Here is a 16918-nt window from a genome sequence, read left to right on the forward strand (position 1 = left end):
TTATTGAAGAGATGCAGTGTATACAATAAGTTGCCAGTACGTTAATGTAGGATAAAGTATGTGATCACTTCAGTAGCAGCAAAAAGGGACTTAATGAAATGTAGCACTTTTTTCCCTAATAAGACATCTAAAGGGGAATAGGAACATTTCAGTTTCTTCATAATCAACTAAAATGGTAAGGTTATTTTACTCACAAATTAAAAAAAAAAAATCTGTTGGCTTGGCTATGATACAGGGGTACTGTTAAGTTGGTGGTGGTATGATTTGGTGCAGTCCTTTTAGAAAGCAATTTGGGGAACTTCCCTGGTGGTCCAGTGGTTAAGATTCCTTGCTCCCAATGCAGGGGGCCCGGGTTGATCCCTGGTCAGGGAACTAGATCCTGCATGCTGCAACTAAAAGATGTGCATGTTGCAATGAAGACCTGGCGCAGCCAAATAAATAAATATTTTAAAAAATAAAATAGAAAAAAAAAGAAAGCAATTTGGCAATACATGTCACTCATAAAATCCTTCAGTCAGTAATCCCACTATTGTAAAGGAATAACTCAGCAGCAGAAAAGAACTATTTGCATGAAAAGAATCTTAACAATTATTAAGAAAATAAACTGGAAACAAAAGTCCTTTTACTAAAGCAGTGGCTAATAAATAGGGGCTAGGGACTTCCCTGGTGGCACAGTGGTTAGGGGGCCCGGGTTCGATCCCTGGTCAGGGAATTAGATTCCACATGCATGCCGCAACTAAGTTTTCATGACACAACTAAGGAATCAGCTAGTCGCAACTAAGACCTGGCACAACCAAATAAATAAATAAAATAAATAAATAAATAGGGGCTGGTTAAGCAAATTATAATGTAGCTGTAACTTAGAGTACCATGGTACAAGGAGGTGGTGCTATATGTATTTATATTGAAACATCTACCTAAGACTATTGTGAAACATAGAAATTGAGTTCAAAAAGCAAACAGTTCAGGTTGCAGTCTTTTGTTCATGCTGTTGTCCTTGGTGATTAAAAAAACCAACCAAGCAAACGAAAAGCTTTGCATTGTAATGTCCTTTCTTAAAAAGAAACCATAGTTAAGAAGTTTAAGTCAATTGTCAGTATGGTTGGAGGTTTTTTCCTTAAAAGAAATATCTTAAATTCTTTAATAAACAGCGATTATCTCTTTGGAGATGAACCAGGGATAATTTTTCTTAATCATTTTCTGTATTTTTTAAGTTTTTACAATTAAAATATATTAACTTTATAATCAGAGGGAAAATCAGTAAATATTATATAAAGGTGTTTGTAATGTGAATATTATGGGGATAAATTGCTTGTATACAGTACAACTCCTTCCATCCTCTTGAGGAGTAGAGCAGACCCTGTAGCTGTAGTGGCTGCTGCCTAGACACTGGTGAAATTGGCTTGTGGGCTTGGTGACATCCAGGCAAACCTCTGCTCTACTGCTAACAGTGTTTTCTGATTTCTCAGTAGACATTACTCATCCTGGCCCTGGGAAGAAACTCAAGAAGAAGACTTTGAGACTTAAAGATTAGATGGGGCTTGACTTCTGCTGGGCAGCCCCCAGCTATAGGAGTTCCCCTGCTGAGCAGAGAGGATGACTACAGAATTGAGAGAGGCCATGACCCTGGCCCCTTGGGGCCCAGTGACAGTGAAAAAGGAAGAGGAAGAGGAGGAAACCTTCGTGGGTCAGGCATCCTGCCAACAAGTGCACTCTGAAAACATCAAAGTCTGGGCTCCTGGGGAGTGTCCTCAGACAGGCCTCGATGTATCAGAACAGGAGGAAAAGGTAAACAATGGTCTGGGAGGAAGGAGGAAGGAGACAGCTAAAGATCTCAAGTGATTTCAGAGGGGACCCTATCCCTCTGCTCCCACATCTGTAGTCTTGTCTGGTGAGGGCTCAGGCCTCTAGTCTTTTGCAATATAATTGAAACATTATATTATTCTATTGATGTGACACTTGGTGCTTTCTATAAACCAGTGCTTCTCAAACTGTGCTACAGTTTGCAGTTAGCTGGGGAGCTTCTTATCAAATCATGATACCCATGCCATACCTCATGTCAGTTAAACCAGTATCTCTGGGGGATGGGACCCAGACCTCTGTATTTAAAAAAAAACTCTTCAGGTGATTCCAGGCAGGATTTGATAATTCTAACCTGTACTTCTCAAACTTTAATATGCATAGGAATCACCAGGATGTGGGGGAGGGGATCTTGTTAAAATGCAGATTCTGATTCAGGAGGTCTGGGGTGTGGTCTGAGATTCTGCAGGTCTCACAAGCTCCCAGGTGATGGTGATTCTGCTGATCTGCAGACCACGATTTGAGTTTGTGAGGCTATATGTTTTCAAACACACACCTTTCCATCACTAGCAAATGAGGCCTGAGGTTCCCCAAAGCCTCTCTGTAATAATATGATTAGAGGGGCTTCCCTGGTGGCGCAGTGGTTGAGAGTCCGCCTGCCAATGCAGGGGACATGGGTTTGTGCCCCAGTCCAGGAAGATCCCACATGCCGCGGAGCAGCTGGGCCCGTGAGCCACGGCCGCTGAGCCTGCGCGTCCGGAGCCTGTGCTCCGCAACGGGAGAGGCCACAACAGTGAGAGGCCCGCGTACCGCAAAAAAAATAAAGTAATAATAATATGATTAGAACCTTGCTTCTTTGATCTTTAGACCTTGGGAAAGTGTACTCTGGAGAATCTCCCCATATGCTCTCTTGTATTATGCTCTCATTGGCAAGTTAGGTTTGGGTGCTGAAGTGGACAATGAGATGAAATCAAAGTGATCAGGAGGAAGGTAGCAGGCTTGCTTCTCTGCCCACCCCACCTTGGGAATTAGGGAGGACTCTGACTTCCTTTTCCTTTCTTTATCTTTAAATGTTTGGTATTTTTCTTTCTTTTTTAAAATTTTTTATTTTATGGTCTCCAAGAACAGGTGCTTATGTTCTCAACCTCAAAGCTATAATTGTACCATCTCCCAGTGACGGTCTCCTCATAAACCCACCTGTGCCTGCTTGTTTCTAGGGTCAGAACATGTTCTGGGACATGGCTGTCGTCCTGAAACCAACACAGGAGGCGTCTGCTGCATCAACCCCAGGCAACTCCTCATTACCAGAGAATCTGGCCAAGAGGGAGCTACTGGAGACTCATGGGAGCATGACCTGTCTAGGTGAGGTTCAACCTCAATTCAGAATCTGACCATTGAGGTTTCTCAAAATCTTTTCAGAGACTGGTGGTCTCGTCTCCTAACCTCAGCAACAGAGAGTATTGAGGTGTTGAAAGTGTCAGGGATTGCTGGACAGAGGAATACTGAAAGATGCCTATGCATTTGTCACAGGAAATGGCTTATTTTGCACACAGTCTCAAGACACAGGTGGACTCCAAATTTACCTTTTAATCACATTTATTGTTCAGCAAGTTTCATATTTATTCACCTGTGTAGACACGTGTCCTCTTCAATATGCTTCGTGTTTATTGTAGCTTGGTGAGCCTGCAAGAGAAGCTGGCTAAGGTAGGAAGGGTCACCTTTTGTGGTGATATTTTGAGGAAATGCCCTGGAGGTGTTCTGTTTTCATAGATCTTTGTGCAGATTCTAGACGATTTTGAGCACTTGCATCAGCCATGATGAGGTTGAAAGCTAGGTCTTCATGGAGGCTACTGGTGGCTGGCTTATCACCTGGTTCTCTAAGCTGGGACTCAGGTTGTGTCTGGCTAGCAGTGGCGGAAGCTTGCCTGTGAAGGAGTGACATGTAACTGTGGGTCAACAGTGCGGTAGCCATGAGTTCTGTGTTGTGGAAGCAATCCCTGGATGACTGCCAAGGCCCCTCTGGTACTCATATGCTATGAGTATAGATAGGGCTGTGCCTGAATATCCTGAACCTATTCTCCTCCCTAGCCAATTACTCAGGCATTTGCAAACCAAGTCAGTTTCTTAAACCAGTGTTGTAGGGAAGGCTAGGATTGCCACCTTTCATTTTCTTGTGTCTTCTTTAATTCCCCAAACTCTCAGCAGCTTCTGTTTCCCGCTTCCTGCTCCATTGTCTCTGGAGCGTTCCCCTGTGTATCACTTCTTTTCTGTTTCCTTGCTTTATCAGTCAGTCATTTATAGTCTTAACTCCAGCAGCTGCCCCCATCCACCAGGAATGGCCACTGTTTTCTTTCTCTGCTATTCCTAGCCAGGACTCACCTTTCTGCCAGCCATTTCTGTTGTAATAGGTAATGGCGAGGGACTTCCCTGGTGGTCCAGCGGTTAAGACTCTGAGCTCGCAATGCAGGGGGCCCAGGTTCAAACCCTGGTCAGGGAACTAGATCCTACAGGCCACAACTAAGCACCTGCATACCGCAACTAAAGACCCTGCATGCTGCAACGAAGCCCCCACATGCCACAACTAAGACCCAGTGCAGCCAAATGAATAAATATTAAAAAAAAAAAAAAATAGGTAATAGCGAGCTCACTGAGCTCTAGGAATTGAGAGGGAGTCACGAGTGTAGTTGCTGCCCTACCTCTGATAACTTTTTGACCTTGAGCAAATCCTTTCTCTTCTGGACGTCCATTTCCTATTCTATAAAGTGGGGTGCATTGATTCAGTAAATACAGGATTCGTTGGGGGCCTGCTTCCTGGGTGCCGGCAGTGTGACAGGTGCTAGGGATATAGCAGTGAGTAAGAACAGCCTTGCTCTTTTTTAGCTTCCATACAAGTGAAGGAGAACAGTTTCATCTTGATGATAAAATTGTATAATATACGTGAAAGTACTTTGGAAGTTTTGATGTTAATGTTTGTGAGTTTTATCTACAGTTTGGTATGTATTCATTAATATTGAATTTATTAAAGTTTATACATTTAAAGCCAAGTTTTTAAGCTTTTAAGCATAACTTATTTTTATGTCCTTTATACATCTAGAAAAATTCAGAATATTTCACAAACAAAAAATGTTTTTACATAAAAACCAGGAAAGGAAGGGTGGAGAGGCAGTAGGGGGAAGAGGTAAAGGGAGAAAGTAAGATAAGAAGGGAAAAAAGAAGATGTAATAGCAGTTTTAAATTGCAGGGAGAAAAGTGGAGTAGATTGAGAAATCAGAGCAGTAGTAATAGAAATAACCAGAAAAAGATTAGCCATTCAGGGTTTTTTGTTGTTGTTGCATTCGGGACTTTGCTGTATCCAGCGCTCAGGCATTCCCTTTCTCTGACGTTGCCCTTCTTTCTGAATGACTGTGATGGCCTTAGCCTGGCAACCAAACTGGGCTGTCCTCCTTGCCCAGTATTGGTTTGTGCCTCACAACATCCCTGTCCCACCCACTCATCTTATTGGCTGGAGAGTTGCCCTGGCCTGTGCCAGTAGGATGTCTTTGGACATTAGATTCCCCTGTGCAGTTGCTGCATGACCTGCAGCTCACAGCTGAAGTCACACGCTTCCTGACCGTTATGACTTGACTATCCTATTCTTTTTCTAGGCCAAAAAATCTGACATTTATTTTTTCTGTTTGCTGTTCCAGGTGCTGAAACTAACAACCCACAGTTATTGCTTCCAAAAACTGAGATATGTGACGAAGCAAAAAAACCTTTCATAATATCAGGAAGAATCCAGAAAGTTGACCCTCCAGGACCTGAGTTAGGAGAAGGCTGTGAAAAAGGGAACATGTTAAAAAGGCAGAGAATAAAGATGGAAAAGAAAGATTTCAGACAAGTGACAGTGAAGGACTGTCACACACCTGAAAACTTCAAAGAAGAAGAAGACCAGAAGTGTCACAAATCTGAGGAGAGATATAGCCTTGGTTCTGGCTCTGTTAAAAATCAGAAAAGCCAGCCTGGGCAGAAACCTTTTACATGTAGCGTGTGTGGGAAAGGTTTTAGTCAGAGCGCAAACCTTGTAGTGCATCAGCGAATCCACACTGGAGAGAAACCCTTCGAATGTCATGAGTGTGGGAAGGCCTTCATTCAGAGCGCAAATCTTGTTGTGCATCAGCGAATCCACACTGGACAGAAACCGTATGTTTGTTCAAAGTGTGGGAAAGCCTTCACTCAGAGTTCAAATCTGACTGTACATCAAAAAATCCACTCCTTAGAGAAAACCTTTAAGTGCAATGAATGCGAGAAAGCCTTCAGTTACAGCTCACAACTTGCCCGGCACCAGAAAGTCCACATTACAGAAAAATGCTATGAATGTAACGAGTGTGGGAAAACATTTACTCGGAGCTCAAACCTCATTGTCCACCAGAGGATCCACACCGGGGAGAAGCCCTTTGCCTGTAATGACTGCGGCAAAGCCTTCACCCAGAGCGCAAATCTTATCGTGCATCAGCGAAGCCATACTGGTGAGAAGCCATACGAGTGCAAAGAGTGTGGAAAAGCCTTTAGTTGTTTTTCACACCTTATCGTGCACCAGCGAATCCACACCGCAGAGAAACCTTACGACTGCAGCGAGTGCGGGAAGGCCTTCAGTCAGCTCTCTTGCCTTATCGTGCACCAGAGGATTCACAGCGGGGACCTTCCATATGTGTGTAACGAGTGTGGGAAGGCCTTCACCTGCAGCTCGTACCTGTTGATTCATCAGAGGATCCATAATGGGGAGAAGCCGTACACGTGCAGCGAGTGTGGCAAGGCCTTCCGGCAGAGGTCGAGCCTCACCGTGCACCAGAGAACCCACACCGGGGAGAAGCCCTACGAGTGCGCCAAGTGCGGCGCGGCTTTCATCTCCAACTCACACCTCATGCGCCACCACAGAACCCATCTTGTTGAGAGCACATAGAGGGACGAGGGAGACCTCCAGGCGCCAGTCAGAACCTCCCGCCCCCACCCCACCCCCAAGTCAGACACCTCTTGGCTGTTTTCTCCTCCTTGGTGAAAACAAGGCCTTCTCTGTCCTTAATAGTTTTCAGGAATGCAGCACAAAACACAAGAGGGGCATTTCAGAGGCTAATTTAAAGAAAATGAAAACGAAGGCCTCAAGGCAAGGATTTTGTTTTTCACTTGGTGCCCCAAGTGGTCATGGTGTCTGAAGTGGAATGTGGCTTTCTTAGAAATGGATCATACAGAGCTCAGTGATAAAGATCCCTTTGGGGGAAAGGCATTTTTCACTTAACTTCGTTTTTGAAAACTCTGGTAATTTCTTGGGCAATGGGCAGGTTACTGGTGGAGGTCTGCCTGATGGAATTCCGGAGCTTTGAACCTTGTATTCTAATATTTGGGTTAAGCAGCGACTCATTAAGGAAACCACTTGGGGTAGCAGTTCACCAACAACTCACCTATGAACATTTATAGGTTTTCCCATTCCCTAGGTAATTAAAAAACAAAAAACAAAAAACACCCTACTAACCATCTACTGCTCCTAACATGGATGGAAGAAGGAAACATTCGTTTCCCTCGTCTGTACCTCATGAACATTGGTGTGGTAAAGCTCTGGGGACCTCTGATGAGAGTCCCTTCTGACCGTTTCCCAGCCTGCATGGCCAAGCAATTGAGGACTGATAGAGACAGCCACAGACGCTGCTGGGCTGTGTCCCTTTGCTAAGGTCAACAGCTCTTCCCATAACTTAACCCCAGTTGCCATTGCATTCCATTTGAGTTAGACGCTGCTAGCAGCCCTCTTCCCAGATAGAGGCATCAGAGAATAAAGCTTCCCTGGAGGTATGTCCGCTTTGTCTCTGCTCTCATTCTGCTCAGGCCCAAGCAGGGGGCTCAGTTGGGTGTCATTGTCACTTTCTGGATGGTCTTTAGAAGAAATAATGGAGCCCTTCTGATTCTGAGAGGAGCTAAGAGGGAAATGAAAAGAGAGGGAGGAAGCAGAGTGGGATTCCTAAGGTCTTCATTTGTTTTTTTTAGAAGTTCAAAGTGTGCAAACTTTTAGAAGGATGAAGAAACTGGCTAAGGTAAGATACCTTTGTTACCATTGAGCCTTTATTCCCAGAAAAACAATTTCTACAACTATGCAATAGGTAGAGTTATGTAATAATAATTGCCTTGTATTTATATAGAACTTGATTCTTTGTCTGTGTACCTTCATGTGTAGAGTCATGATACCCGACACTTACCTCATACTTTGAGATAGATCATTACCTTAATCCTTGTAACACTGAAGGAGGTGTTTGCTCCCTTTACCTGAGAGAGGTCATTTAACACAAGACCAAGTAACAAGTAACAGCCTGTATTCAGGCCCAGGTCCTAAATCCAGGTTCCCTCTGTTCTATATTTATCCCATGTCTCACCACCTGTAACCCCACCCAGATCTGTGGGAAAGCCTGAGAAAAGGGTATATAGAAAAGGTATATATATATATATATATATATAGGTGAGGAAGCTGAGGTGACAGATTTGGGGGTTTGCCTTAGGCAGTGTGTCCAGCAAGCAGCAAATCTAAGTCTGGGGGTTGAGTCTCCTAATTTCTGGGTCTGTCTCCACTCCCGCTCTCAGCAAGCAAGAGTGTTTATCATAAATGCTATACCTGGTGAAAGCAGTTGGGGGCACCTCTCGTGCATAAGTCCACGCATTTATTGTGTCATCTGTACAAGACTAAATATTAGCATAGTATTTTGTAGTTTACAGAGCACTTTCACATACAGAAGGCATACACAAGAAAGCTTATTAACTTTTTTCCCCCTTTAACCACAGTCTTTCATCAAAGCATGTGTGACAACTTCTCCAACTTTCATTCTAAATCATATAGACACAAATACAAAAACATCAATACAGTTCAAAAGTAAGAATCAAAAATGCTTATGCGGGGCTTCCCTGGTGGCGCAGTGGTTGAGAGTCCGCCTGCCGTTGCAGGGGACACGGGTTCGTGCCCTGGTCCGGGAAGATCCCACATGCCGCTGAGCCTGTGCGTCTGGAGCCTGTGCTCTGCAACGGGAGAGGCCACGACAATGTGAGGCCCGCGTACCGCAAAAAAGAAAACTGCTTATGTGGGGCTTCCCTGGTGGTGCAGGGGTTGAGAGTCTGCCTGCCGATGCAGGGGACACGGGTTCGTGCCCCAGTCCGGGAGGATCCCACATGCCGCAGAGCAGCTGGGCCTGTGAGCCATGGCCGCTGAGCCTGCGCGTCCAGAGCTTGTGCTCCGCAACGGGAGAGACCACAGCAGTGAGAGGCCCGAGTACCGCAAAAAAAAAAAAAAAAAAATGCTCATGACCTCACAGACCCTGGTAGTGACTCTGTCCCCTGTCTGGGAGTGGAAAGACCCAAAGATAACACCACATGTCTCCGCTGAGATTAGGAGCAAGTTAGGTTTTTCCCCCTGCATGATCAGGAGGCTTAGAGAGGGCGAGCAGGTCTGAAGATTTGGGGTAGATCCGTGACCCTGACGCACCAAGAGGCTAAAAGTGTGCTTTCCTGAAAGGTATCAGCTGGGATTTGTGACCATTAAGATGGTTAAACTGTTTGAGCCACATGTTGTATATTTATCCTCGTAATTGAATACTCAGTTATGACTGATTGTGATCTCCTGGCTAGAGATTTCTATTCATAGGGAGCTCAGAAGAGCTATCCAGGTGATTGTGATATAAAGCCAGGTTTGGGAATCACTGACCCACCATTTTACAGCAGTGGTTTTTAACCTTGGCTGCATGTTAGAATCATCTAGGACATGTGAAATTTTTTCCATTTTAGGCCTCAGTATTGTTTAAAACTTAGGAGGGGAATGAGCCACTACAGACAAGTAAAACCTGCAGGCCACAAATGTGTGTGATCACAGGTGGAGGGGAACTCCAATATAAGGATCTGGATGCGCATTGTTCTGTTTCAGCAAAACAGGACAGTAACTACATTGCCTTCTGTGCTTCTGACAACCCTTGGCTGCTGGGACTCTGTGACCTAACTTCCTGTATTTGTATTTTAAGTGAATATACCAAACATTTTATTTATATGAGCAAACCAAGTTCTATGTAACATGCTTTTCTGTTCCTCATTCAACAAAATAACTTTTTACATTTTTGCTTATATTTAATCTCCAGGTCTGGGTTTCCACAAATCTGCACCCAGGTTCAGGACCCCCGATCCTACACAAATCCGGGGAGCCTAGTAGGTTACTAGACAGATTAGTTCCTTCCCCAACTCATAACAACTTTCCCTCCCAATTAAATTCCAGCCCTCAAAATAAATTACCTCCCACTTTTTTTTACAGGGCTTCTGATTGTTCTGATTGTTTACAGGGCTTCTGACAACCCTTTGTTGTCAGACTTGGCTTAGGTTTTCCTTTTCCTTGGGGTCATCTCCCTTCTTTCTGGGCTGGTCTTGCCAGAAGTAGATGGGAACTCTGAAGCCCCATTTTCTTAAGTTGCCGAGAGCTATCAGTCTTATAGATCTCAGACAAAGAGTCAGACCTAGTGATGAGCATTAAGGGTAGAGCCAAGAAGTCTGTTTTTACCCTCAAATGAGACCAACAGATGTATGTTACGTGGAGCACAGGGATGAGAAAGTGAAATCATGTATAGGTGCTTTGGAGGCTCGGTGGGGAGAGATTCTTCATCAGCATGCATACACACACACCCATCTCAAACACAATTGGCTGTGAATTCCTCCAGGCTCAGGAAGCTAGTCCTTTTTCTATGCTCTAGATCCCCTCCCTCCCCTAGGTGGTCATCCCTCTCCCACTTGTGTCACTTCTCCCGTTGTGTGCCTAACCTTTCTGGGGTCACAGCCCCTTTGAGAATCTGATGGAGGTTGTGGACCCTCTTCAGGAGAAACTCAGATTGCACTCTCAGTTCTGTGCTTATTTGTGGAGGCATATAAATTCCCTGAGGCCAATCCATGGAGCCTCCAGGGCCTCAAGTCACACCTGGGGATGCACTACATAATTGCCCTCACATGCTACAGAATGGTGGCTTTTTAAAAAATGAGGTCAGACTACGGAATCTCTGAGGATGTTGCCCAGATACATAACCTATTCAGTCTTGCTTTTCCTGGCTTCCCTCCCTCAGCAAATGGTGGCATTATTCGGCACCCAGACTGGAAACCCAGGAGGCATTTCTGGCTTCCGATGTATCATGCATTGATTACAAAAATATTTATTATGCACTCTCTTTGTGGCAAACATGGTGCTAGGTCCTGGGTTGCCAAAGCAAACAAGGTCTGCCATACCCCCTTTTCATGTCTCTCAAGGGAAAGATGTCTGGATCCCTCAACATGATTTACTGAGCTCTTCCCAGCCTCATCGCTTCACTTCACACACACCTTTACTGCAACCTGGAGGCACGTGCTTGCTCTTCTCATGCCTTTGCTCACACTGTCCTCGGTGCCTGTGATACCTCACCGCCACACCCCATAGCCCCTGTCTGCTTTGCCTGACATTTGGTTTCTTTTAAGATTTGGCTCAGGCCCATCTCTGGGAAACATCTGACTGCCCTATGGCCAAGAAGTATATTTAGAAGTATTGAAGAGCATGATATTTGTATCCAGAGTTTTACTTTATGCTTTAAAGTGAAAAAAGTCTGGATTCAAAATTGTGTATATAGTACAGTTCTCACATAATGTTGTTATGTACACTGTATACTGTGAGAAAGTATATAGATAAACATGAAGGAAATACAAGAAAATGTTATAAATGATTGACTTGTTCAGAGCCATACAAATGGTAAATTGCAGAGCCTGGGCTCAAACCCAGGTCCTAGGGATAATGGAATTATGAGTGATTAAAAGTTTTTTTTTAAAGTAATTTCCATATTTTTTATAAGGAACAAAAATTTTATAATCAGGAAAAATAAATTATTTATTGTAACTACAAATTTAGTTTTATTGTATTAACTGTAAACAGTATCTTAATTCTCCATTTTGTAGAATGGGGGATGCACCCTGCTTCTGTCTCCTCCCCTTGTCCACCTCTCTGCCTCTGACAATGTCAAGTCTGATAATTCTTGAATTCTGTTCTGAAACCAGTCTTTAATGCTTTGTTTATTGATTTTTTCTGAAAGTTGAAATAAACAGCATGAATGTTATTATGACTGTGTAAATGTTGTTCACTGCAGACCTAAGTAGTTTATTGTGATTATATTTCCTTTTTGGAGCAGCATTTAATTTTTACCGAAGTTTCTGGTTGTCTTTCTTTTTCCCTTGTACTGGTTACTTTTAACATATCCTCAGTTATTTTCAAATTCTCCGTCCAATTAGACACTCTTCTGAGTCCCCCTTTCTCCTGTATATATCCCTTCCAGAGACCTCCAGCCTTCTGCTCTAGTCTGTCCTTGATGTTCTTTTTTTTTTTAACTTTTTTTTGGGCCATGCCCTGCAGCATGTGGGATGTGGAATCTTAGTTCCCCAACCAGGGATCAAACCCACATCCCCTGCAGTGGAAGCACGGAGTCTTAACCACTGGACCACCGGGAAAGTCCCTGTCCTTCATGTTCTCTCTGCCTACTGTCCAGTTGTTACACTAGGCTCCATTGCATCCTAAAATCCACATTCTTCCTTTCTTCGTTTACACACTCATTTCACTGCAGCACGTCAGGTCACTTGCCAAGAAAGAGTATGTGGAAGGCAAAATTGTTGGGTGCTTATATATCTAAAACAACTTGTCTCTGCCCTCACAGTTGATTGGTAGTTTGGCTCTGGAATTCTAGATTGAAAAATTTCCCCCAAAGTTTGTAGGCATTGCTTCCCTGACATAACATCCAGTGTTGCTAATGAGATGCCTGATTCCAGTCTGATTCTTATTTCTTTGACAATAAATAGAATTTACATTTTTGTGATGTTTCCCCACCCCTTTCAAGTTTTTAAAGTCTCCTGTTTATCCTTGATGTACTCAATTCCCTAACGTATGCTGAGATTTTTCAATCTAGCAACTCAGGTACTTCTACTCTTGGAAATTTTCTCGTGTTATTTATGTGGCAGTTCTCCGTTTCCATATTTTTTTTTTTCTATTTTCACTGTTTCTGGAATTCCTGTCAGTCAAATGTTGGACCTTCTGGATTGATCGTCACCTACTTTCTCTAGTATTTTCATTTCCTTGTGCCATTTTCTGGGAGAGTACCTTGATTATTTTTCAACCTTTCTAGTGAATTTTTTTATTTTTGGCAGTAGTTAATTTCTAAGAGTCTTTTCTTGTTTTCAGTTTGTTCCTTTTTTGTAGCGTACTTTTCTCATTTTAGAGATACCTCTCAAATCTGAGTATTGTAATTAGAAGGATTTTTTGAAAAGTCTCTTTTGTCACATGAATTGTCTCACCATCTTCGTTCGCCTGCTCTGGGTCCTTTTTTCTCTTTATTTTGTTGACTGTCTTTGGAGACTTTCCTCAAATATGTTGTGATTCTTAGTGATACGCGCACACACACAAATACATGCATATATCTGTGTGGTGGGAAGGTGGGTAGTGGGATTGGCTCAGTAAAAGGCTTCTCTCTAGAGTGGTTGGTAATGAGCAAGCTGTTTCCCCGGTGACCTCTAAATGCCAGAATGCAGAGATCTTTTGGCTGGGGTGCTTACATTTTCTTAGCAAAAAATCCTCTGATGTTTTTGTCTGGGGTTTGGATGATGTAAGTGCTTCTCTAGAGTGGGAGAGAAGGGGATCAAATGTTATTACATACCTTCAGTTAATGCCCTTATTTTTAGCCCCACTTCTCCCTCTCACCCTTCGTTGCACCTGGGGTTTCCAAGTCCCAAGTCATCTGGGGTTTGGCAGGTACTTCAGCTGCATCCTTCCACTATATTGCCCTCAACAAGTGTTTCAAGCCGTTACTCCCTCCACCCAACTTTCTCAGTTACCATTTCATCCATTTTCCATTTTCTAGAAATTTGTTCCCCTTGTCCCATCATTGTTATTTATATATTTTAAACAATTTTAATACATTATTGTTTTAGGGGAAGCTGAACGATTTAAAAAAGAATGTTGATATCCTTTGATACAGTAGTACCACTTTTAGAAAGCTATCCTAAAAATGAATATTTTGACAATGGTATATATACTTATCAATGTCCATATTTTTTACAAAAATGGTAACAACCCGTGACTAACAACAGTGGAATGATTAAATTACAATGTGATGGAATATTATGCAACGACTAAAAATCATAATTTAAAGAGTATTTAGTGATATGATAAAACGTTCACAATAATATTAAATAAAAAAGGCAAAGTATAAAATTCAGTGGTGTGTACAGACAGCCCAGTGTCCTTAAATGTACATGTATAGAAGAGATTGGAAGGAAATAAGTGCATCAGGTATTAACAGCGGTTGAATTTTCCTGCATTGTCCACATTTTCTACAATGAACCTGAATTACTTTTATGATCAGAAGGGAAAAATTAATAAAAAGATCATGGCTTGTTTGGAGTGGTAAGGCATCCTTGTGGGGTATGGAATGGGTAGTGGGGAACAGCAGAATAAGGGTCTGGGGAAATAAGGTGGCCAGTTACCAAGGACCTAATGCCAGGCGAAGGGATTCAGCTGGGGCATATATGTAACCCCAATGTTTGTGACATGCAGTTGTGGCTGGAGTGTGGAGGCTGGGCTGGTGAGGGGAGAAAGGATCTGGGAGACCATATAGACAGCTTTTGTCAGAGTCCAAGAGAGACCCTGGGATTCTGACCCAAGCAGCAGCAGGGGATGAGCAGGCCGCCTTTGGGGCATGGAAGATCAAGCAGCAAATTCCCAAGCCAGAAATCCAGCCCTCCACACCCTGTACGGCATGACCTGTGACAGATGGGGCCTGACCCAGGCCCGAGAGGTCCTGGTTTCTTTGTGGGGCCACCCTGTGTCGCCATGGGTAGAAGGAGGAAACCCAAGTCCTAGCAGGCTACTTGGCTACCCAGGTCCGCCTGCTGGGCCAATAGCAAGGTTGTAACTGCTCTGTTAGTTGAGGGGTTCCTGTGTGCAAGGCACTGTGCTAAATGCCAAATGTTTCTTATCTCATTCTGACCTCACCTGAGGAGGGAAGTTCTCTTACCTCCATTTTCAAAGTCAGTAGTCAGAGGATTAGAATAACTGAGGCCAAAGCCCGTTCTCCCTTTTCCGAAGCTACTTTCTCAGTGCACCTCCATGAACCCCTCTCATCTAAAAGTGCTTTGTTAAATTGGAAGAACAGGGCTTGCCTGGGGTGAAAAGTTCAGTGGTACAAGAGCAGACAATGAAAAAGTCATCTCCTCCCAGTCCAGAGTACCCTAGGTAGGAGCACCCCAGAGATAACCGTTGTCAGTTTCTTGGGGATCCTTCCAGACATGCATTTACAGTCTTTTGTATTCTCCCTTAAACACACACACAGACACACACACAGACACACACACACACACACACACACACACACATGAGCTTAGGATTCACTAAGCTTAGTGTGTCTTGGAGACAGTTCATTGTTACTCTGTAAGATCTACCTCATTCTTTTTTTCACTGCCGTGTGATAGTCTGTTGTATGGATGTACCATGATTCATGAGCAAGGGTCCTATTGGTGGCCATGTAGGTTCTTTTCTATCTTTTGCTTTTGCAAACAGTGCCATGCTGAATATTCCGGCACACTGTCCTTGGTATGTGCACAACTTTGTCTGCAGGATATATTGATAAAGGGTAGGTACTTTTAATATTTTGATAGAAATTGCAAATGCAGTTCCCAGTACAGTATGTGTAGGAAAATGCTCACTTCCCTGACTCCTCTATAGAACTATTGTTTGTCTTTTCTGATCTGATAAATGAAAAATGCTCTCATGTTTTCATTTGCATTCAATTATGAGTGAAACTGAATATCATGTCTTGTGTTTAAAAGCCAGGTGTATTTCTTTTTTGTGTGAATTGCTTGTTCATGTTCTTAACAAGTTTTTCTGTTGGTTTTGATCCTCTTAGGAATTTATTTCTACCAATTCTGTAGTAAAGAAGTTACTCTTCTCATCTGCCAGATGTGTTGCAAACATTTTCCCCAGTTTACAGTTAATCATTTTACTTTAGTTTTTGCTGTTCGGATATTTAGGATTTAATGTCAAATCAAAGACTTGCCCTCTTCAAGATTATACATTCTCCCGTGATGTCGCCTAGTCTTTGAGATAGGTCCGTTTGAAATCCATTTTGTAGTAAGGACCGAGTTGGGTCCTGGCCCCGCAGCCCTCCCCTTTTCCTCGGAGTCCAGCAGGGGGAACTGAGCGGAAGCACCACGAAGATGGAGGCACCTCCCTGCTTCCTGAAGCTGCGGGGCAGCAGCCGGCAGCCGGGTGCTCCCACCCCTGCCATTTCCCTGGGCCGTTCTCAGGTCGCCGAGGGTCCGCGGTCTGGGAGAGACAGGCTCGCGCCCGGGTGAGCCGGGGGTGGGGGCCCAGGGAAGGGGCAGCTGCCGGAGAAAAAGAGGAGAGCCGGAAGGGGCGGGGTGGACCAGGCTTGCTGGGGATGGAGGGGACGGCGGGTTCTGCAGTCCCGGGCGAGGGAGAGAGAGGACGCGGCTGCAGTCCGGCGCTGCGGGGTGGGGCGGGGGATGTATTGTGAAAGCGGAGGAGGGGCTGCAGCCTGAGGTCAGCTTAAGGGGAGGAGGAAGGCTGCCACGGGGGTGGGGAGTGGTGGCAGTGGGCATGGGGCCGGGGCCCGCCCGGGGGGAATATGCGGTGGGGATGGGCAAGAGCAGAGACGTGGAGGAGAAAGTGCCGGGGCGGGGAAAGGGGTCGGACAGGGTGGGAGGGCCAGGAGCAGGGAGTTGGAAGAGGAGGGGCTCATACCAGCTCAAGGGCGGCTTCCTCCCAGACCCTGGGATCCCGGTCCTGCTGAGCTCATTTCGCTGGCCTCGGGCCGGTGGACACGAAGGAGACGTGCCGCTGCGGACGGGATTATTTTCCCAAACCTCTTGTTGGGGAAGAGAGCATTCTAGACTGGCCCTGCCCCTCACTTACCTCCACCCCAGGACAAATCCCTAACGTCTCCGAACGTAAGTCCTCTCTTCCACTCCAGGTAGGAGGCTGGGATGAAATGAGGGGTTTGAAATGGCTCTGTAACTGTTAAAAAGCTGCCTGGTTGCAGAGACCTGCCATATTCCT

General features: G+C 44.4%; 1 protein-coding gene and 1 non-coding gene across 2 annotated transcripts; both read left to right on the forward strand.

The window, feature by feature from the left end:
* Nucleotides 1-1469: 1469 nt before the first annotated feature.
* ZNF35 (zinc finger protein 35) lies at nucleotides 1470-6739 on the forward strand. The gene is made up of 3 exons (XM_007445711.1): nucleotides 1470-1788; nucleotides 3018-3162; nucleotides 5487-6739. Exons 1-3 carry the CDS (start codon nucleotides 1597-1599, stop codon nucleotides 6737-6739), a joined length of 1590 nt encoding a protein of 529 aa, XP_007445773.1. The 5' UTR covers nucleotides 1470-1596.
* On the forward strand, nucleotides 4225-4297 carry TRNAA-CGC (transfer RNA alanine (anticodon CGC)). Its single transcript has one exon. It is a non-coding gene; the product is annotated as a tRNA-Ala (tRNA).
* Nucleotides 6740-16918: the final 10179 nt, after the last annotated feature.

This window comes from Lipotes vexillifer, unplaced genomic scaffold (assembly GCF_000442215.2).
Source record: "Lipotes vexillifer unplaced genomic scaffold, Lipotes_vexillifer_v1.1 scaffold1136, whole genome shotgun sequence".
Taxonomy (NCBI): domain Eukaryota; kingdom Metazoa; phylum Chordata; class Mammalia; order Artiodactyla; family Lipotidae; genus Lipotes; species Lipotes vexillifer.

Excerpts from the sequence above, each read along its gene's own strand:
- ZNF35 (XM_007445711.1), top strand. The coding sequence starts at position 1,597 with ATGACTACAGAATTGAGAGAGGCCATGACCCTGGCCCCTTGGGGCCCA. Across the intron at positions 1,789-3,017 it reads TATCAGAACAGGAGGAAAAG|GGTCAGAACATGTTCTGGGA; the intron begins GTAAACAATGGT and ends GCTTGTTTCTAG. Across the intron at positions 3,163-5,486 it reads TGGGAGCATGACCTGTCTAG|GTGCTGAAACTAACAACCCA; the intron begins GTGAGGTTCAAC and ends TTGCTGTTCCAG.